General features: G+C 47.6%; 1 protein-coding gene across 10 annotated transcripts in view; it reads right to left on the minus strand.

Annotated features, from left to right (window-relative positions):
- PHACTR1 (phosphatase and actin regulator 1) overlaps nt 1–22,729 on the minus strand; it is a 572,878-nt gene that overhangs the window by 47,476 nt on the left and 502,673 nt on the right. For all 10 annotated transcript variants that reach the window (XM_019830233.3, XM_019830231.3, XM_011282184.4 and 7 more), the window contains 2 exons: nt 3,859–4,106; nt 342–498 (listed from right to left, as the gene is read on the minus strand). In XM_019830233.3, coding sequence (XP_019685792.1) covers nt 342–498; nt 3,859–4,106 — 405 coding nt within the window. The remainder of the gene's footprint in view (nt 1–341; nt 499–3,858; nt 4,107–22,729) is intronic.

Below are 22,729 nucleotides of genomic sequence, written 5' to 3' on the forward strand. Positions count from 1 at the left end.
GAGGCCCGATTAACCCGTGGTCCCCTCTAGTTGCACAGCGTAGCAGAAAATGTATTTATCTGACTGCTCTGGGCCTCGCCAGGCCACAACCCCTATGGATGCAGGCGGTCCCGTCTTATTGGATGGTGGTGCTTCTCCCTGAACCTTTATTCAAGTCAAATTCCCAGGATCTGGGTGAGTCTTGAAGGGGAGGGGACTCTAAAAGCAACCCTGGAAAAGTGGAAAGCTTTCTGTGGACCTTTTCGGCCGGCAGCTGTTCAAGGGGCGCCCGGGCCTGACCTGGGGATGGAAACTGGGTTCCACTCGAGTCCGCGGAGCTGACGGCCGGCGGGCTGACCTACCTCGTGAGCTTGCTGCCGATCTGCTGCCTCAACTCCAGTCTCTCTTCATCCGTCTGCCTGGGGAGGATGTTCTTCTCTTCCAGCTCCCGCTTGGAGGGCCTGTTGCTGAGTTTGATGGCTAAGGAGTCCTTCCTGCACACCTTCATGGCCAGGGAGGCTGCAGGAGGGAGAAGCGAGTCATTAACGCTGATGCAAACCTGCCTGTCCTCCTGGCGAGGCTGGGCCTCAAGGTTAAAGGCAGGAAGGCCGACATAATGGGTTTAACCCCCCGGGCGTGGCTAAGGCCTCATTCAGAGCGCTCATTGATAGAATTCCCAAGAGCAGCAGGTTCCAGGTGCCTTGCAGGTGAGGGTCCCAGCTCCCCCAGGAACCCCCAGCGGGCAGGCAGCATCACAAAGGAGGGCTGGCGGGGCCTGGGGAGTGCAACAGAATGCAAGACAGAGTGGTCAGAGGCCCTGAGGAGCTGTGGGAGCTTCGAAGAGGAGAAGGGACCGACAGCAGAGGAGAAGAGGGGCCAGCAGTGGCTGGCGGCCCTTTGCAGGGGGGAAGCCTCCGAGATGACGGAGAAGCCAGGTGATCGCAGGAGACAGCTGGAGGGGACCCCGGGGTGTGTGAAGGAAAGTATAGTTGGGCAAAGTTGGCGGAGTTTGGGGCGAGAGTGGAGGCAAGATCATTCCAACAGGGAACATTCTGGGATTGAGCAGAGGAGGGGGCTTCCTTATGCCTGGAATGCATCTATGGTTCTCAACCAAGGGCGATTTTGCATCTCCCTACCCCCGCCAGGGACAGACTTGGCAAAGTCTAGAGATATTTTCCAGTTGTCAAAACTGGGGTCTTGAGGGGGGGGGCGGGAGGGTGCTCCTGGCATCTAGCGGGCAGAGGCCCGGGGTGCTGCTGAACATGCTATGATGTACAGGGTAGCCCCCCCAGTGAAGAATGATCTGGTCCAATGTCAGTGGTGCCGAGGCTGAGAACCCGTGGTATAAATCGTTCAATTCTCCAGGCAGGAAACGGTGAGTAGAGGCTGGGAGCCACTCCCACTCAGGGGTCCCCTGGGCTTTGGTGACCCGTCTGTGGTTCTCTCTCTCCGATGTTATTTCCACCACCTCATTGCTTGCTCACCAGGCGTCTTCTCAGCTCTCCAGTTCAGCTAGCTGCCTGAAGCCTGGTGCGTGTAAAGCAACAGCGAGAGGCTGGGAAGTTCCATGTTTGGGGGGGGGGGGGTTCCTTTAGATTTTATTTAATAGTGCTGGTCTTTCTTCCTCCACTGGTCTTTTTTTTTTTTTTTAACATTTATTCATTTTTAGGGGCATCTGGGTAGTTCAGTCGGTTGAGCGTCTGACTTTGGCTCATGATCTCATGTTCGTGAGTTTGAGCCCCACGTTGGGCTCAGTACTGACAGCTCAGAGCCCGGAGCCCGCTTCAGTTTCTCTGTCTCTGTCTCTCTCTGACCCTCCCCTGCTCACACTCTGTCTCTCTCTCTCCCTCAAAATAAACATTCAAAAAAAAGAATTTTACCATTTATTCATTTTTGAGAGACAGAGAGAGACAAAGCATGAGTAGGGGAGGGGCAGAAAGAGAGAGGGAGACACAGAATCTGAAACAGGCTCCAGGCTCTGAGCTGTCAGCACCGAGCCCGACACGGGGCTCGAACCCACCAACAGCGAGATCATGACCTGAGCCGGAGTCAGATGCTCAAATAGCTGAGCCACCTAGGTGCCCTGGTATTGTATTTTTTATTTTATTTTATTTTATTTTATTTTATTTTATTTTATTTTATTTTATTTTTTTTATTAATTTAATTTAATTTAATTTAATTTAATTTAATTTAATTTAATTTAATTTAATGTTTGTTTATTTTTGAGAGAGAGAGAGAGCATGAGCGGGGAAGGGGCAGAGAGAGAGGAGGACAGAGGAACCGAAGGGGGTTGTGCATGATCAGCACGGAGCCCATGGTGGGGCTTGAACTCAAAACAGTGAGATCATGACCTGAGCCAAAGTCAACTGCTCAAGCGACTGAGCCCCACTGGACTTAGAATAAGGGCCTGGGAATGAGACCTAGCGGGCATCAAATCCTAGCACTGCCTCTTAGACAGATGTGAGGCTCTGGGCCAGTTCCTTTCCTCTCTTTATTCTTCCTTATCTGTGAAATGGGACCACAGTACCCATGCCACCGGGTGTTGTAAGATGCACATAAGAGAATAAGATTTTAGCATACTGGCAGGCACACGGTATATATTCAGTAAAAGGTTGCTATTATGGAACTTCATTAAAAAGTTGACCAGGGGCGCCTGGGTGGCGCAGTCGGTTAAGCGTCCGACTTCAGCCAGGTCACGATCTCGCGGTCCGGGAGTTCGAGCCCCGTGTCGGGCTCTGGGCTGATGGCTCAGAGCCTGGAGCCTGTTTCCGATTCTGTGTCTCCCTCTCTCTCTGCCCCTCCCCCGTTCATGCTCTGTCTCGCTCTGTCCCAAAAATAAATTAAAAAAAAATAAAAAAAGTTGACCAAATAGGGGTGCCTGGGTGGCTGAGTTGGCTAAGCACCTGACTCTCTCTTTTTAAAATTTTTTTAATGTTTATTTATCTTTGAGACAGAGAGAGACAGAGCATGAGCAGGGGAGGGGCTGAGAGAGAAGGACACACAGAATCCAAAGCAGGCTCCAGGCTCCGAGCTGTCAGCAAAGAGCCCGACGTGGGGTTCGAACTCATGGACAGTGAGATCATGACCTGAGCTGAAGTCAGACGCTTAACCGACTGAGCTACCCGGGCACCCCAAGCACCTGACACTCGATATCGGCTCAGGTCATGATCTCACGGTTTGTTGAGATCCAGCCCCACATCGGGCTCTGAGCTCGCAGCACAGAGCCTGCTCGGGATTCTCTCTCTCTCTCCCTCTCTCTCTTCCCCTCCCCTGCTTGCTTTCTGTCTCAAAATAAACAAACATGAAAAACTTACAAAAAAAAAAAAAAAAGCTGACCAAATAATCAGCGCGTACTCACTTAACTACAATTTACTATTTACGGCCAGAATGACAGCTTTGGGGCTTTGCTTTTTTTTTTTTTTCCCTTGCTTCCCTTGGGTCTTTGGCGCAGGTGAAGGCCTTAAATGAGAAATTTAAATTCAGGCCTTCTGGAACACTGAGGTACATTTCCAAATGAATTTGTTGCATACACAGTGGCTAGTATTTCTGAGTACTTTGTGGACCGGAACGGAGTTTCAGGGTCCCTCCCTCATTTTTTTTTTTTTTCCAGAAACGGGGTCAGATCCCAAGGGAAGCAATCAGGAGAAGAAAAAGCCACCTAGGAGGTAAGAAAGGGGCAGCGTGACGGTGCAAGTTTTGCAGCTATGAGGGTCCCTGGGGGACACTTACCCTTTCACCTTCCTCACTGAGCTGCCCTATGACCCCGGCCCAGTGGACACCTGAGCCCGGATGGGAACCCGGAGCGACGGGCAGCTCCCCCCATGAGCCCCGCCCTCCCCCCCTCCCCGGGGAAGAGCTGGGGGGGGGGCGGGTACCCACTGGTATACAGAGAGCTGTCACCCTCCTCCTCCTCCTCCTCCTCTTCCTCTTCTCTTGTGTAGAGGCAGGAAGAGTCTTCGTAGTCGGATTCATGAGGCACGTTTTCTTTATTGTCATCACATTCAATCACGACGGTTGGCACTTGTCTTATTTCTGGAAGGCCCAGAGGTCCTGCTTTTGAGACGCCATCAGCGGAGTGCAAAGCAGAGCTGTGGTAAGAAGTGGAACAGGGGACCCGCTGCTCAGAGCTGTTCGGAGGCAAGAAGCAGAGAGACCATTAATTCTGGCTAACATGTCACATAAATGCATCAGAACCTTTCTAAAACTCCGATGTCCCCGTCCTCAGGGACGAAGGGTCTGCTGGGCATTTCAAGTCCCATTTCTTATCTCCCAGCTAAACATTTCCGGGCAGAACTTCCTGACGGATGGGGATGAGGCTTTCACAGCGGTGTGGATCGACCTAATGCCAGTCCACTGTACCCGTTAAAATGGTTAGGATGGTAACAATGTTTTTGCCTTGCGCATTTATCGCAATTTAGAAAAATAAAAACACGGTTTTTTTTAAATAATTTGAATTCCAGAAATATTTACGGTGAAGACACACATCTCCAAGTGCCAGAGGAAGGTTCCTTTGCAAACCCACATGTTTCACAGAAGGAGTAAAAGCACCGATTTGAGGGGAAAGCTAGGGATCCAGGGAAGAAAGAGAGAACGCAGGAGGTTCTGGCTTTCAAAGCTACACAGCAATGACTGGGAGGGGCTGAGTGTGGCAGAGACTGAAATAGTTTTTTTTTTTTTTTTTTCAATGTTTATTTATTTTGAGACAGAGGGAGAAGAGAGTGGGGAAGGGGCAGAGAGAGAGGGAGAGGGAGAGGGAGATGCAGAATCCAATGCAGGCTCCAGGCTCTGAGCTGTCAGCACAGAGCCCGATGCGGGGCTCAAACCCATGAACCATGAGATCATGACCTGAGCTAAAGTCAGACACTCAACCAACAGAGCCACCCAGGTGCCCCAGGAGACTAAAATAATTTTGAATGTCATGGACGGAGACGTAGAGGAAGAGTAGAGGCGGGGCCACGAGGCTGGAGATGCATGTGTGACCATCAGGGTCAACAGGTTCCTGGATGCCTTAGAGGGATTTCTCTCCCAAGGACAGTGTCAGACTCTCAGCAGCCACGGGTCATGTCAGTCTGGTTATTTCGTAGATCAGTTGTCCAGGGGACAATGATGACGTTGTTCTTGGCTTTACCTCTTAAATTGAACCCACTCAGATAAAATATATATTTTAATTAAAAATGGTTTGCTTCATTATGAAGACCATTTAAGTTCACTGTAGGCAAATTAGGAAGCGCATAGCAAAAATTAAAAAAAAAAAATAGGGGCACCTGGGTGGCTCAGTCGGTTAAGCTTCCGACTTCAGCTCAGGTCATGCTCTCACGGCCTGTGAGTTTGAGCCCCGCGTCGGGCTCTGTGCTGATGGCTCGGAGCCTGGAGCCTGCTTCCGATTCTGTGTCTCCCCCTCTCTCTCTCTCTGCCCCTCCACCCACTCACACTCTTTCTCTCTCTGTCCTTCAAAAATAAATAAATGCTAAAAAAATTTTTAAAAGGCGGCTCCAAATTGTCTCAAGAGGATGAAGAAAGGAGAAAGATCATGCAAAGGAAGGTTAAGAGATTCAGCCTCACGGCTAGGCCGTGATAAACAAGAGGCCGTGGTTTCTCCTCCTTCACAACAGGTGCAGGGGAGACTGAGGCCTCGAGGAGGACAGGACCGTAAGGAGGGCCCGCCGGCCACGGTGGCAGGTGCGAGGCATCAGGCCACCCACCTCGTGAAACAGGGACCGGTCATGGTGATCGGCGAGCACCTGCTGGGGGCCCTCGAGATACTTCTGAAGACCCCGCCTGGCCAATCAGTTCATCTTGCTGAAGTATGCATCTAGCAGGTGATAGAATGTCTAGTTTACCACAAGGATATACAAAGGATAAAGAAGGTGCCTCCCGGGAAGCCAGGTGCATCCATCAGAAGGGTCTGATTCATAAATATCCACTGGCTGCCAGCGGTATGTGAGGAAAGGTGCTGGGTGGAAGGCAAATACCCAGATAATCCCACAGAGCGGGTCACTGGGGAGCCAAAGGGCAGCAAGAAAAAACAAAGGAGAGGAGAGTTAGCTGAGGGGAGGCTGGAAAGTTTGTTATGGGACCTCAGTCTGAGGAGTCAAGATATACACATCCGAGTTCAAGTTTTGCCACTGACTGTCGAATCTTTACAATGGGCTAATTATTTAACCTCTCTGAGCCCCAGTCTCCTTGGGCAAAATTAGGTAAACCTATCGTAAGAGGAGCGTTCGTGCCTGTGACGTGCCTGTAAACGAGGCCCTCTCCTGGTATTTAGAGAAATGGCCTTCCAAGTGGATTCAAAGTACTCTCAGCTTCAGACTGTTCACACCGCTGTCAGGGCAACTTGCCAAAACCCCAGATCGCCCTGCTTCGCCCATGAGGACTCTGAATACCTGCCCCGTCCACAAAACCAATGCTCCAAGAGTGATACAAAGGGAAAATCCAGTTACCTTATGAGCTATACTAGTCAAGGCCAAGAACTAAATCAACGTAAACGGACCACCTGATTACATCTGGCCTCCACCCCTGGCGTTTGTGGGCAGGAAGGGGAACACCTAGCCGAACATCAGTCTTAGTAAAGGCTGGTTTTCTATAATAGAGTTGTCACTTAGCAGATCTGCTCCCAGGAAAAGTTCTCACTGTCAAAGAGAAGTGAAAACCATCAGCCTGGGAGCAATAGTTTAAACACAGCACGATGTGCAGGACCCTGCACAACTTGACCCATATTATTATTATTTTTCAAAATGTAATGTATTGTTAAGTTGGCTAACATACAGTGTGTAAAGCGTGCTCTTGGTTTTGGGGGTAGATTCCCGTGATTCATCACTTACATACAACACCCAGTGCTCATCCCAACAAGTGCTCTCCTCAATGCCCATCACCAATTTCCTCCATCCACTGCCCCCGCATCAACCCTCAGTTTGTTCTCTGTATTCAAGACTCTCTTATGGTTTGCCTCCCTCTCTGTTTGAAACTATTTTTTTCCCCTTCCCCTCCCCCAGGGTTTTCTGTTAAGTTTCTCAAGCTCCACATATGAGTGAAAACATACGATATCTGTCCTTCTCTGCCTGACTTATTTCACTCAGCATAATACCCTCCAGTTCCATCCACGTTGCGGCACGTGGCACGATTTCGTTCTTTCTCATTGCCAAGTAGTATTCCATTTTGTATAAACCACATCTTCTTTATCCATTCATCAGTTGATGGATATTTAGGCTCTCTCCATAATTTGGCTACTGTTGAAAGCGCTGCTATAAACATTGGGGTGCATGTGCCCCTACGCATCAGCACTCCTGTATCCTTTGGACCCATATTATTAAACCCACCCTCGTTCCCTGTTCCCTGTCTCCATGTAACTTACCCCTCAGCCACATGCAAGGACGTGTTACATGCTCTTGGCCTGGAATGTGCTCCCCTCCCACCTCCACGGGGTTAATTTTATGTAGCTTTTAATATCTGTGTCAGGCGATGCCTGAGGCGATGCCTATGGTCTCCAGGGACTCCACCACTGCGAAAACTGTGATCATCTGTTTGCTTGCTGCCTCCCCTCCCCAGCCAAGCTGTAGTCTCCTTGAAGGGCAGGCACTTTCATCAATGGCTTAACGACAAAAAGGGGGCATCCTCATCAAATATGTGGAAGAAGTGAGGAAGAGAAGGGAAAGGAGGGAGTGGAAAAAGTGAACATTTACTGGTCGGGTTGTCCACTGTTCTAGAAACTTCCACATCTGGCATCACATTTCATCTTTATAACAACTCGGCAGGAGAAGTGTCATTATCCTTGTTTTATTTATTTATTTTTTTAAATTTTTTTTCAACGTTTATTTATTTTTGGGACAGAGAGAGACAGAGCATGAACGGGGGAGGGGCAGAGAGAGAGGGAGACACAGAATCGGAAACAGGCTCCAGGCTCTGAGCCATCAGCCCAGAGCCTGACGCGGGGCTCGAACTCACGGACCGTGAGATCGTGACCTGGCTGAAGTCGGACGCTTAACCGACTGTGCCACCCAGGCGCCCCTATCCTTGTTTTAGAAGGCAGGAAAGTGAGGCTCTGGGAGGGCAATTAATAGGCCCATGAGGACCCAGGTAGTATAGAAGGGGGTGGGAATTTGAACTCATCATGTTTTAGTACGCTGTACCTAAAAACTGAATTGGGATACTGGGAAGACTGTGAACTTACATTAAAGACAAACCCCACTAACTGTACATGTGCAAGGTGGAGGAAACGTGTACAAGATAGCATTACTTCTTTGTAAGTATTTTAAATCTTACTAACCAGAGTAAGTAATAGTGTTCTACCTTACCACAGTCAGGCCACCCTCGGGCACGGAGTTTAAAGGCTACATCTTGGACGCTGCATTGTAAGGGGTCTGGTTGGGAAAGGGACTCATCTGTTGACTCATCTGAGGACCTCATCACGCTGACTGCCTTGGCCTCTTTTGCCCCAAAAGGCAGAGGTGAGTAGTTGCAATAGAGCCTCAAATATTTACTATCTGAACGAACAGAAAATGTTTTCTGAAATTTGTGTGGAACCACAAAAGGCCCCAAAGAGCCAAAGCAATCTTGAGAAAGCAGAACAAAGCTGGGGCTGGGGGGGGGGGCGGATCATAATCCCAGATTTCAAGATATACTACAAAGCTGTATGGTACTGGCACAAAAACAGACATGCAGATGAACAGAAAAGAACAGAGAACCCAGAAATAAACCCACGCTTTAACGGTCATTCGTCTACAACAAAGGAGGCAAGACTATACAATGGAGAAAAGACCATCTCTTCAGTAAATGCTGCTGGGCAAACTCGAAAGCCAAATGCAAAAGAATGAAACTGAATCACTTTCTTACAATATACACAAAAATAAACTGAAAATGGATTAAGGACCTAAATGTAAGACCTGAAACCATAAAAATCCTAGAAGTGAGCATAGGTAGGGCTCTCTTTGGCCTTAGCAACAACTTTCTAGATTTGTCTCCTCAAGCAAAGGAAGCAAAAGCAAATTAAGCCATTGGGAATACACCAAAAGAAAAAGTGTTTGCACAGCACAGGAAACCATCAATAAAACAAGGCGACCCACTGGATGGGAAAAGATATGCGCAAATGACATATCCAACAAGGGGTTAATAACCAAAATACATAAAGAACTTCTACAACTCAATATCAAACAAGCAAACCAATTAAAATATGGGCAAAGGGTCTGAACAGTTTTCCAAAGAAGACATCCGATGGCCAACAGACACCTGAAAAGATGATCAACATCATTTATCATCAGAGAAATGTAAATCGGAACCACAATGAGGTATCACCTTACACATGTCAGAACGGTGTGGCAAAAAATACCAAGTGTTGGTGAGGATGTGGAGAAAAAGGAACCCTCATGCCTTGTTGGTGGGAATGCAAACTGGTGCAGCCACAGTCGAAAACAGCATGGTTCCTCAAAATTTTAAAAATAAAATTAAAAGATAAAACTACCCTGGGGTGTCTGGGTGGCTCAGTCGGCTGAGCGTCCAACTTCAGCTCAGATCATGATCTCACAGTTCATGAGTTCGAGCCTTGCGTCGGGCTCTGTGTTGACAGCTCAGAGCCTGGAGGCTGCTTCGGATTCTGTGTCTCCCTCTCTCTCTGCCCTTCCCCTGCTCATGCTCTGTCTCCCCCTCGCTCTCAAAAATAAATAAACATGAATTTTTTTTTTTTAAAAACAAATAAAACTACCCTACTCCACTACTGGGTGTTTACGCAAAGAAACCGAAGACATGAATTCGAACACATGTATGCCTGGTATGTTTATTGCAGCATTGTTTAAAATAGCCAAGACATGAAAGTAACCTAGGTGTCCTTCAATAGATGGATAAAAAGGATGTGGTATATACGTCTATATAGACAGACAGACATATATCTGTATCTCCACAATGGAATAATGAATGCACCGCCATAAAAAAGAGTGAGATTTTTGCTGTTTGCAACAACATAGATAAACCTAGAGGGTATTATGCTAAGTGAAAGAAGTCAGGGAAAGACAAATACCATATGATTTCACTTATACGTGGAATCTAAAAGCCAGAACGAATAAGCAGAAACAGACCCATGAATACAGAGGACACACTGGTGACTGCCAGAGGGGAGATGGGTGGGGGGGATGGGCAAATGGGTGAAGGGGAGTGGGAGGTACAGGCTTCCAGTTATGGAAATGAAGAGGTCCCAGGGATGAAAGGTCCGCATGAGGAATACAGTCAATGGAAAAACAACAAGCTTTTCTGACCGCTGGCTTAAACCAACGTTTCCTAACCTTGATCACACCTACACTCACTTCATGTGTGTGTGTGTGTGTGTGTGTGTGTGTGTGTGTGTGTGTGCGCGTGCGCCATATTTGAAGTCCATTTATACTATTTTACTTTTTTTTATTTTAGAGAGAGTGCGCGTGAGCAGAAGAGGGGCAGAGAGAGAGAGAGAGAGAGAGAGAGAGACAGACAGACAGACAGAATCGTAAGGAGGCTTCATGCTCAGTGTGGAGTCCGACTCAGGGTTTGATTCCACGATCCTGGATCGTGACCTGAGCTGAAATCAAGAGTCTGATGCTCATCCGACTGAGCCACCCAGGTGCCCCTCTGTCTCTCCCCCAAATTAAAACATAAATAAAGAACACAAACGCCATTTCAGCCTCATCTTAAGCAACAGCTTTGTAACCACGGGTTTTATGTGCTAATTATTATGTGTGTTTATAACTTAGGTTAAACTAAATACGCGACTGTTAAAAACTTTTAGAGAAAAGTTGTCCTACGCTCAACTGATGTGCTACCAAGAATGCATATCTCACATTTTAGCTAAATAATGGCCTAGACCAGATTTTCTCGGCATCGGCACGACTCCCATTCCGGCCGGACAGACAACTCCTTGTGGTGAGGGTCACTGCAGGGGGCTTAGCAGCGTCCCTGGTCTCTACCCAGTAGATACCAGTGGCACCTTCTCCAGTTGTGAAAACCGAAAATATCACCTGACATTGCCAAAAGTCCCGTGGGGGCAAAATTGCCCATTTGGGAGCCACTGGCCCAGGATATCCACAACAGCTTTGCTACTTGCCGTGTCCTCACAGTGGTACCATGTAAGTCTCTCCAAGGCACCCGTGGCAACGACCGTTGGGAATCCACAGCATCCACTGAATGATCAGGAACCGTCCGGATCCTTTCTCCTAAGTTCTTGACCTGCTGTGTCCCAGGCTGGTCCTTGAGGGTGCAGCCATCCCACTGATGCTATCAGACGTCCGCTGCAGAAATTCCCTGCATCCCTGCTCCAGGCCCTGAGCGGTCACCCCACCAACGCAAGAGCTCTGAGCGGGCTCTTGAGTGAGCCAGGTCAGTGATTTACAAAATGACACCCCAGTGGTCTGAAAGAGTCACCACACCAACTGGGGACCCGGTCAAACTCCTGGAGGAAAAAGCTGACTCATGTAATAAGATCCCTTCTAGACCATTCACAGCAAAACTCCTTGGGATGGAGCACTGAGTTTGCTTGGCATTCAGATGGATCTCGTTGCCTGTGGTTTGTGTTCGAGGTTCCTCTCCCCAGTTAGCTGCCTGGGAACTAGAACCACAGGTAAACATAAAGCCTCTCATCCCCGTCTCCCGAATGGAACCTTCCTTTACCGTTACCATACTACTGCACACAAAGAGGGTAACAGTTGACATTTTAACAGCTCACCCTGTGCCACATACTGGTTCAGGCAAGCCTCGCAACAACCCTGTCGGGTAGGTACTACTGTTATCCCCCCCGTTTTAGAGAGGAAAAGTGAGGCACACGGCCAAGGTCACAGCTGCAGTGGTGCAAGTGTTACTGATCTCAGGCAGAAAGACAGCAGAACCTTACCCCTTACTGACGTCACCGTACCGTTGCCCAGGCAGAAGCAGAAGTCCTGCTATGGCTTTGAACCTTTCCCTGCTTCCAGAACCTTCCCCTCCCCACCATCTCTAGGGCTGCCAGACAGGTCTGATCGGGTACTTCTCCCACTGAAGACTTCTGAAGGGTCTCACTGTCACCGTGATAAAGTCCACCCCCTGTGGCCTGGACGAGGGGGACGCCTCATGAGATGGTCCTATGCTTCCTTTCAACCTTCTCTGTTACTATTCTTCACCCCAGAGCCAGCCACACTGGGCCGCTGGCTGCTTCCCAAGCACACTGGGAGCCTTCCTGCCTCCTCTCTGTTCCTGCCATCGCTCAGGCTCCGAACTATCCCCTCGGAGTGTGGCCTGGGGCATCCCTCTCCCTTCGGGGATAGCTCATGTGCCATTGCTTTTGAGCGACCTTTTCTGACTTTTCTAATAGAAACCAGGCCCTTCTCTGTGCTGCCAGGCCCTGAGCCCACCTCTGAGAGAGCACTGGTCACCTTACGTTGTGATTACGTGTCTGCGCATCTACCCCCTGCCCCACCTACCGTGAGCATCGCTGATGGAGGCAGATTATTAATTATCTTTATCCCCCAGCCCCGTTTTTGTGCATGCTTTTGGAACTGATGGAAAAGTCAGGCAAATATTTGTACTGAAGTCTCCTGGAATCAGAGTAGGACGCATTGTATCTATGATTTAATTCATAAAATAACGATCCCCGTGACCTTTAGAGTCTTGCCCTCGTAGAGGAAAATATCCTTATGGAAGGAGAATTAAGGTTTTGGAAACCGTGATCTAGAGAGCGTTTCCCTAAGAAAATAATCTGAGATAAGGCAAAGAGATCTCGGCAAGGAAGAATGTCATGGTACCCACGTGCCTTCCATCTTGGGACTACGTGAGCACAGAACACGTGTAAGAAAGAGTTAAGGTCGTTATGTTTTCTAATTAAAAAAATTTTTTTAAACATTTATTCATTTATGAGAGACAGGGTGTGAGCAGGGGAGGGGCAGAGAGAGAAGGAAACACAGAATCTGAAGCAGGCTCTAGGCTCTGTGCTGTCAGCGCAGAGCCTGAAGCAGGGCTCAAACCCACGAACCGCGAGATCATGACCTGAGCTGAAGTCAGACACTCAACCGACTGAGCCACCCAGATCATTTCCAATTTTATACTCACATTTTCCAATTTTATACTCACAGCCCGTCAGGTCACTTCCATTAAGACTGTCCAGAGTTAGACTGTCTTGTAAGGTAAGGTAGTTGGGCTAGATGAAATCTAGGTGGTTTCTTCTTCTATGACATTCTACAATGAATTTAAATAAACACCAAAGGCCCTAAATTATGCTCCAGGGATGGGGAAAAAGAGGAGATTCTCTTTCCCCTTCACGTAGCTCCAAATGTAATTTTCTCAGCAAATGTCTTAGGGATGAACATGCAATGATATTTACGACACATCGGACAGCTGTGCCATTTTGACTATTTCCACTCTACGCATTAAATATAGCAGGGGCTCCACGGCTCAGGATGAAGGAGCAGGGAGCATCCTGCCAAACAATGACAATAGCTAACACAAATGGTCCTTTAAGGGCCCTAGAAAAGTGCTTTGCAAATGTTCATCATCTCATTTAATTTGCACAAAACGCTGCAAAGTTAGGAAGGGTACTGTTATGATCTTACGGACGAGGGCATTACGTTTCTCAGAAAACAAGTGATCACGTGGTTGTGATCACGGCAGGGACATAAACGTGGGTTTATGTCCTGAGCCTGTGCCCTCGGCATCACCCATGCCGTCTTGTCCCAGAGAACCCTTGAGGCCGACGATTTTCTTGTGCACGTACGTGCTGTGAAATGCCGTCTGCACCCCAAATTCCAGAAAACACACTGGGAAACATAATTTTCCATCTATCAAAAAGCAAGGGTAAGAGATCCTCACAGAACCCAAGTACTCTCTTGCTACAAATTTTGCTTTGAAGAGCCCCAAGGCTATTATGGAACACAGAAGCAGGTCTGAATTCTGGACTCAGGCAGCATAATAGTTTCAGGGTGAGTAGGTGTTTAGGCAGAAGAGGACGCAAGAGAGAGGAGAATAACTGAGAGGCTGAATAATCCAGCCTTGGATAACGGAGTGCTGTCACTAAAAAGGGGGAATGCAGTGGGTGTCTTGTGGCCACATTGATGCCTATATCACTGAGGGTAGAAAGGCCTCACCATCATCTCGTCCCACTTCCCTGCCTTATTTTTCTTCAGTGCCCCCTCCCTGCTTTAAGCACATTATGTTTCCATCGGTCTCCTCCACTGAAACGTAAGCCCACAAGGATGCGGACGCTGTTTTGCCTTCGTTGACCAAAAATGGCATCTTCCCTCAAGGAAAAAAAAAAAATGAACCAACAGGAGAGTATAAAGAAAAATTTACCTCAAACGGGACGCCCACTGCTTTCAACACTGAAAACAGAAAACGTCTAAAAGCTTGAGAGCGAAAGGGCAGTCCTACGTCAGAAAAAGCACACGTTTCCAACTCTCTGCTCCTTCGTCGTGTCCCCATGATACGTTGCAGAAGTGAAAAAGTTTTATTTGCTCACTCAGTCCTATCTCCAAGAAGAATAACATTGATCGAGTCTTTGGAAAATCCGACTCCCCCTTTTGACTCTTTACTAAGCCAAGTAGGAAACACACAGATTGAGATTACAAACGCATCCCTCAGATTTCCATCCACCTCCCCTCCGCCATTTTCCTATCATTTAAATAGTCACGTGTTTCTAAGAAATCCTTGGACTTTGAAAATTAAGAGCCTGTCTTATCTGTCATGTTTACTACTGGTAAGGGAGAAAGAGCTTTTTTTTTTTTTTAATAATTCATAAAGAAATGCATGCCAAAACCTCTACAAGAATTCAGGGCCATGACCACAGTTGGCCCTTGACAAGGAAGCTTCATAATCATCGCTTTACCTCCATCACATGGTTAACGGGCAGAGGCACAGAAGGACACTGGGCCTCATCCATGCGTCGGGGGATTATCAAACACCTTTGATACTCTTTTAGGAAAATGGGGACAGGTTTTGAAATTAAAAACCGTCTATTTTAAATCCTAATCTTTCTTGGGGCGCCTGGGTGGCGCAGTCGGTTAAGCGTCCGACTTCAGCCAGGTCACGATCTCGCGGTCCGTGAGTTCGAGCCCCGCGTCAGGCTCTGGGCTGATGGCTCGGAGCCTGGAGCCTGTTTCCGATTCTGTGTCTCCCTCTCTCTCTGCCCCTCCCCCGTTCATGCTCTGTTTCTCTCTGTCCCCAAAATAAATAAATGTTGAAAAAAAAATTTTAATCCTAATCTTTCTTGAAAATACTTGGGGACCATTTTATCATCCCTTACTGAAGGAAAACGTGTAATAAGGAGAGACCGCTTTCTGGCATCAGATTTCAGACGCAACACTTCGTTAAAGTTTTTAAGACGGAGTTAATCTCCTCGAAGGACAGAGAAAATTGATTGTCTACAAATGTAACACTGGAAGTGAAATGAGACTTCCAGAGGGAGAGCTTTTGAGTTCTGGTGCCCACGAGTTACAAAGAGAGTTTTCGGAGGGGAGGGAGAACGGTTTTCTTCCTGGAGACCAAAAACGTGTGAGAAATTAGGGTACAAGTTGCAGCGCCCGAGGCTGAAGAGTGACAGAAATAACCACTGAAATCCAAGAAAATCGTTAATCGGCTTCATTTTAGGCAAGCAGGCACGTTGTGTGTTTTATCGTGGCCTTCTAAGATAAGAAACTCAACATCAGAGCTTTGTTTTTTGTGGGGGTTTTTTTTTGGTGGGACTTTAGTCAGCAGGAAACTATGCCGTTCTATATATAGACTAGGGTCTGAGCCTTCCCGAGTGGAGAATGTGTTGGGAGCTTCTTTCTCCCCAGCAGTGGTGATGAATTTAAATTAATTCATTCACAACCCTTTCTCTGCCCTTTACGAGGACCAGGGACCCACATTTCTGAAATCCTGTCTGGGCTGGGTGTCAGAAAAGAAAACCCTAAGGCACACACAGTCTGACCCGCAGCCCACCCTTCCCAGCATCCTCCGGTCCTGACGGAGGAGCCAAACAGTGGTGGCTTTCTCACAGGACTTCGTCCGCAGACACCAGCAGGAGTCTTGGGTCACGCTTGGCTGGATGCCAGGAGGGTAGGACGTGCAGTGAGGAGGCCTATGCTTGAGACCCCGCTGGGCCACTCACCAGGGTCTCACACACCGGGTTGGGTTCCTCATCAGCTGAACGGAGAAACCGGTTTGCTTTCTCAGAGGATGATGCTGGTGTGGCGAGCTTCCTATCGGTCAATGCTGGGGGTGGCGGTTTTAACTAGGGCTATACTTAAACCCTGGCCATTTTTCATCAACCAGTCATTATGGATATTGCCCATGAATTTATCAAAACACTTCCTTTAGCGTTTTTGTATTTTTTGCCTGAAAAATCTTCCCGGACAACGGTTTCTGAGAAGACCAAAGAATCAACAGTCATGCATCGGGCAAGAGCAGGGTTTCTGCTGATGCACACGTAGGAATTCAGGAGCAGATTCTGTTTTGAAAATATACTTCCCTTTTTTTATCCCCTTAAGACTTCAAAAGATGCCAATGGTTTGCGCGGTCTCATTAACCTTCCTTTTAAGCAGTCTGTTCCTCACCTCGCAGGGGAAGATCGGTCTTGCTCCCAGTGACCTCACCTTGCACTGAAATCACGTCACGCCCCCCTGAGAATGAGAGTTAAATTATAAAACACTGCCGACGTGCCACCACTTGAAGATAAACGTACGCTTCACAGAGATATGACCTAAAGTAGGAGGCTGACGATACCGGTGTTGAGGTCAGGGACAAATACGGTCATCAACACGAGGAGGAAAGTCCTTTCCCGGAAACGCATTTCTTTAAAAACGCGCGTTGTTTCATATGTGACGAACAAAACACCGAACTTCTTCAAACCAGTGCTCCTTTATAAGCAAATGACACTTAGGTGCTCAGTTTCGTCCTTGCCAGGGCACCAATGTACATCTGCTTACCATCACAGAACGCTCTGATTTGTAGACGGAAGCGTTATTAACACAAGCAGTAATTAGACTGTTACGGCTACCAAAAAAACCCCTTGGAAATCATCTAGTTCAGGACCATGAATTATTCTTTAGAAGTCCCTGTGACCCTGGAGGTCACATGAAAAAAAAGTACTTGTCACCATGGAATGGATTTATCCTAGGACTATGAATCAGCTGTGCCCTTTGAAAGTTCTCTAATTCTGGTATAACGGGATTCGAAAGATTGAAGGCATCTTGGGGGCGGGGGCTGCTGATTTCATTTGCTTCTGTCCAAAGTTGAAGTTCTTTCATGGGGCGCCTGGGTGGCGCAGTCGGTTAAGCGTCCGACTTCAGCCAGGTCACGATCTCGCGATCTCGCGGTCCGTGAGTTCGAGCCCCGCGTCGGGCTCTGGGCTGATGGCTCGGAGCCTGGAGCCTGTTTCCGATTCTGTGTCTCCCTCTCTGCCCCTCCCCCATTCATGCTCTGTCTCTCTCTGTCCCAAAAATAAAAAAAAAAAACAAAAAAAAAAAACAAAAAAAACATTCAAAGTTGAAGTTATTTCTTTTTTTTTTTTTTTTAATATTCTTGACAGGTAGTACCTTAATCCCCAGCTAATATATAAATATAAAAATGGGGACATTACAAGCAAGCACACTCAACTAGTCATATACCTACACTTATCAATATTATTATTTTAAAGGAAAGGCCACAGATGTTATTGTGTGACTACCACGATGCTTGGCATGTGGTACTCAGTAAGCATTGCTGAGAGTTCAGCATGGTTCTGGAAGCCTTTCGGCATCTGGTTGACCATCACTGGTCTGGACTTGCTCATACAGCCCTATTTCCAGAAACATTCACATTAGAGTTAACAACCTACTTCAATCTATCTAACATGAGGTTATGGAGTGGGACAGGTCCTGAGCAGAGATCAGGAGAGAAGATGATCATCTACAAACCAAGGAGAGAGAGGCCTCAGGAGAAACCAGCCCTGTGACACTTTGATCTTGGACTTCCAGCCTCCAGAGCTGTGAGCACAGAAACTCCTGTTGTTTAAGTGCCCTAGTCTGCGGTCCCTTGTGATGGCCGTCCTCGAAAATGAATTCAGTCATGATCTGATTTTTGAAAAAAAAAAAAGATTTTAATGTTTATTTTTGAGAGAGAGAGAGAGAAAGACAGAGTGCGAGCGGGGGGGTGGGCAGAGAGAGAGGGAGACACAGAATCCCAAGCAGGGCTCCAGGCTCCGAGCTGTCAGCACACAGCCCGATGTGGAGCTCGAACCCACGAACTGTGAGATTGTGACCTGAGCCGAAGTCGGACACTGAACTGACTGGGCCACCCAGGCCGCCCCATGTCATGATCTGATTTTTGTTACACATTGTCTGTCCGACTGAAGGGGAAGGAATGGAAACAGGAGACCAGGAGGGAGGGACAGTGGAGGTTAGGCCACTGGGTAGCAGGAGCAGGTACAAAGTGGCTCTCAGTATAGACCTGATAGGATTTGCAGACCCATCAGACATGAAATACAAGATAAAGAAGGGCCTTAAGGTTGACGTCCAGATTTCTGGCCGGAGCAATTGGAAGTATGAATTTTCCTTTTCCTTAATTAAGCAGGAATCCTTTAAAGTGTATTCCCTTAAGGGGCGCCCGGGTGGCTCAGTCGGTTAAGCGTCTGACTTCAGCTCAAGTCATGATCTCGGTTCGTGGGTTCGAGCCCACATCAGGCTCTATGCTGACAGCTCAGAGCCTGGAGCCTGCTTCGGATTCTGTGTCTCCCTCTGTCTCTGCCCCTCCCCTGCTTGTGCTCTGTGTCCCTCTCTCTCAAAAATAAACATTAAAAAAATTTTTTTAAAGTTTACTTATTTTGAGAGAGAGACTGCGTGGGAAGGGTAGGAGAGGGAGGGATGGAAGGAGGAAGAGAGGGAGGGATGGAGGGAGGGAGGGAGGGAGAGAGAGAGAGACAGACAGAGAATCCTAAGCAGGCTCTGCACCATCAGTGTGGAGCCTGATGTGGGACTCGAACTCACGAACTGTGAGATCATGACCTGAGCTGAAATCGAGAGTTGGCCACCTAACCAACTAAGCCACCCAGGCGCCCCTCCCATTGTCATTTTACTAATAGGGAAGCCAGAGGATAAGGAACCGATGAACTGAATTAAGATGAGAAAATTAGTGGCTGATTACGATTTTAGGTCTGAATTCCAGGATTAATGTCCACTAGATCACAGAGCGTACTGCAGGTATGAAAAACCACATGATACCTGGAATGATAAGACATCACTTTCAAAAAAGATGCGAATCATCAGGAAAGGAAACGAAGACCGTGTGATTTCAGGAAACCGACAAAAACAAAATCTCCAACAAGACTGGATCAAACCGATTTGCAATGTGCCTTTTAGGGGCCACTGAAGGCTGACTTTCCATGGAATCTGGTGTAACATTCACTACTGCCTCTTGGACACTTTCAGGGCGTGCCATGTAGCAAGACAACTGATTGGATGGACTAAGTCCCTCGTTCTTCATAGACAACCCTAACGAGGTTGCTGGTGGTGTTATTTCCCTTGTTTTATGGATGAGGAATCAAAGGCAAAAAGAAAAGGCGTCAGGCTGAAATCCCAGCAGTTTACGATTTTGGATCCTAGACGCCTACCGTGACGCGGGGGCGGCCTCCAGCTTGGCCACGCAGGCGAGGGCAGCCCCGTGACCTCGGATAAACACGGCCCTCTTCAAGTTTGCTTCAACTTAGTCTCTAGTTCCTTCCCTCCTCCTGTACCCCTCCCCCCCAGAACGGGTGAGCCAATGCTGTGAGCGACCAACCCCGTGTCACATTTTTGTGTCACTGAGCAAGTTCAGGTTAGAGTAACGAGTAAGAACAGATTTGGAACGGATTGAGAGTATTCTTGGGAGACCACGAACAAGACGATAAAGGGTCTAGAAGCCATCTCAATAAATGATTATTGTAATGAGTTAGGGATTATTCGTGCGGAGGAGAGAAGCCCTTAATAAAGTCAATGGTAGCTACCTTCAAAGCTTGGGAAGCTTTTCACAGGCAGGGAAAGAAAACTGAGGGGGTATAAGTTATGAGAAGTAAAGCTTTTGACCTAATGTAAGAAATAACTTTGTTATAATCGTACCTTCTTGACAACGGGGTGGGCTACCTTGGGACCCAGGGAGGTTCCTGTTCTCATGGGGAGTAGAGGACAGGTGGTCAGGAACACTGCAGTAGCCAGTGGGCTGGCTGCCTGGATGCTTTTTATGGTCCTTTTCAATGATAACATGACCATTTATTCAGATTTATGGCCCAAAGTCTGGCACGAATGCTGCTTAATTCTTCATTCGATTTTCACATTACTCATAGTGTTCCGTCAGGATCAGGCCACAGGTCTGCACCAATGCCCTACACGTGACATCCCATGAGACCCCGGGGTCTTCGCAGGTGGCACGCACTTTGCATAAGTGCTCCGTAATGTCTCTTCCTTCCTTCAGTGTTTTTTGGGATCACTGGAAATTGGCGGGAGAAGGACGAAATAACTCTTCCTTTCTGTGTTAAATTTGGTCAGAACAAGAATGAAATCATGTTGACAGGCAACCGGGAGAAGTTTTAGGCAGTAAGAAAGAAGGGCAACGTCACCAGAGAGAGCGGCGGATCCCACACTGAACTAAAAGGTGGCCTGTGACTTCAATGCTTCAGATCCTTCCAGGACTCCTGGACGCTCAGAAAAATCCCTCCATCTTTAAAAAAAAAAATTATTACATTTATTTATTTATTTTGAGAGGCAGAGAGCCCAAGTTGGGGAGGAACAGAGAGAGGGGGACAGAAAGAGAATCCCAAGCAGGCTCTGCACTGATTGCACAGAGCCCACTGAGGGGCTCAAGCCCATGAACCGTGAGATCACGACCTGAGCCAAAATCAAGAGTCGGATGCTCAACCAACCGAGCCACCCAGGTGCCTCCAAATCTCTCCATCTTTATTTGTTTCGGTGGTAGGCTTCTCTTTCTCTGGAGGGTGATCTTGTTAGAGTGATATATACATGAATTCCCTATGTCCTGGCTGGTCTATCAGAACAACCCTGTGTCTTGACCGAAGACAGGAAGGGAGTGAGACAGGAAGTGATAAGAGTCTGAGGGTAGCACGGAGCACAGGGGGCTGCCTTGGTCGTGCTGTTCCCTTTCCTATCCCCTGTGTCCATATTATATTGTGATATTATGGAACAGAACAAATCTGTTTTCTTTGATTCATTTCAGTAAAGAACCTGACCTGGTCTGGGTCCAAAAGACCTATCCGTTGGTCTACACTCAACTGAAATGTTCTGCGAACACGCGCAGAAATGACTGAAGAACAGCGTGTCACTTGGTTAGTACTTTCCATGGAAACTCTTAAAGTGGCATCCTTTGAGTAGAGACGTATTTAGCAACTAACATGCTGTCCTGAGTTCCTGCGAGAATCTCTTTCAATTGATTCAAGTTCCCATGAGATACAGAGACTTACTGGATATATAGTCGGCGTGGGGATCGGGAATTATGTTGAGTATTAGCTGTCTCCAGGACAACAGTTGTCCTCTTGCGGAAAGAGTTCTGGATTTGCATTAGGAAGACCCAGGCTGGGGGATGTGTCCCCTCGATTTACTACCTGGGATGGTGCTTTTCAAAACATCTGTGAGGAAGGACGAGTTCTGTTGGCCGGTTGGTTGGGATATTTATATTTTCAATCGATCACAAACTGATGCTTTTGTAAAACATAATAGAAAATACATAGAAAATGAAACCCTTTTCTATTATCATATTCAACAGACATAAAATCATTGTCCAATCAGTAGGAAAGTGTCTAAAAGCTTGCTCTCAGTTTCTGTACCTGTAGGGTTGCAGATGGCCAACAAGCAATCTGTGGACCACTTTTCTGAGAAGCTGGCATTGGGGAGCTCACTTAGCCTGCCTTAGTTTCTCTACTAACCCAGCCTCCCTAGCTGATGTGAGGATTAAGATGATAATAGTCCATCGAAGACTAAAAAGTGTCATCCAAATTTGAAATGACTACCTTCCTTATTAACAATAACAGTAGTTGGAAAGGATGGTAAGGGGCCAAAGCAATCTTTTTTCAGTGAGGGTGGATATTAATATACCACCAAGTCAGAATTCCTAGCAACGACTACTTCTTCTGGAATCAATTAGAACCCAAACCCAGAATACACGGCTGAGAGTCTGGACACCAGATCACAAAGCTCCTGACCAGGTTCATCTTGCCTCTGGCCCTCTGGTGACCAGCAGGCCCTCCAGACTACAATTCTCCCATCTGTAGGACCCAGCTAACAGCTGTCACTACTCTGGGACAGATACAGACGGTCCTGAACTCAGACACCTTCTGCACGGTGGAGTGCAACACTTTCTGCCTGTGATGCTAGGGAATTAGGTCAAGCAACATGCCTGGGAATCACGCTGGGAAATCCGGCAGAAGTGGGGTGGTATTTGAACACACACAGACACACACACACACTCTCTCTCTCTCTCTCTCTCTCTCTCTCTCACACACACACACACACACACACACACACACACACACTTCAGAACGAGTCCTTCAGATTCTCTTCACAGACCTCCCAGCAAGGTAACTAGAGGAGGATTCTGGAGAAGGCGGGGGCTGCATCAGGTGGGGCTGAACATTAACGGCTCAGTAATCAGACTACAGCACCCGCTTCCTTCATCAGCAGAAACAAGGGCGTGCCTCTCTACCTCTCCTCGCCCCCTACTTCTCCGCTGCTGTCCTGCCGGCTCTCATCCTTTCTTATTTTATATTCAAATCATCTTTCTCCATCATAAAAATAATGCACACAAAATAAAAAATTAGTACAGAAATATATGA

This window comes from Felis catus, chromosome B2 (assembly GCF_018350175.1).
Source record: "Felis catus isolate Fca126 chromosome B2, F.catus_Fca126_mat1.0, whole genome shotgun sequence".
NCBI lineage: Eukaryota > Metazoa > Chordata > Mammalia > Carnivora > Felidae > Felis > Felis catus.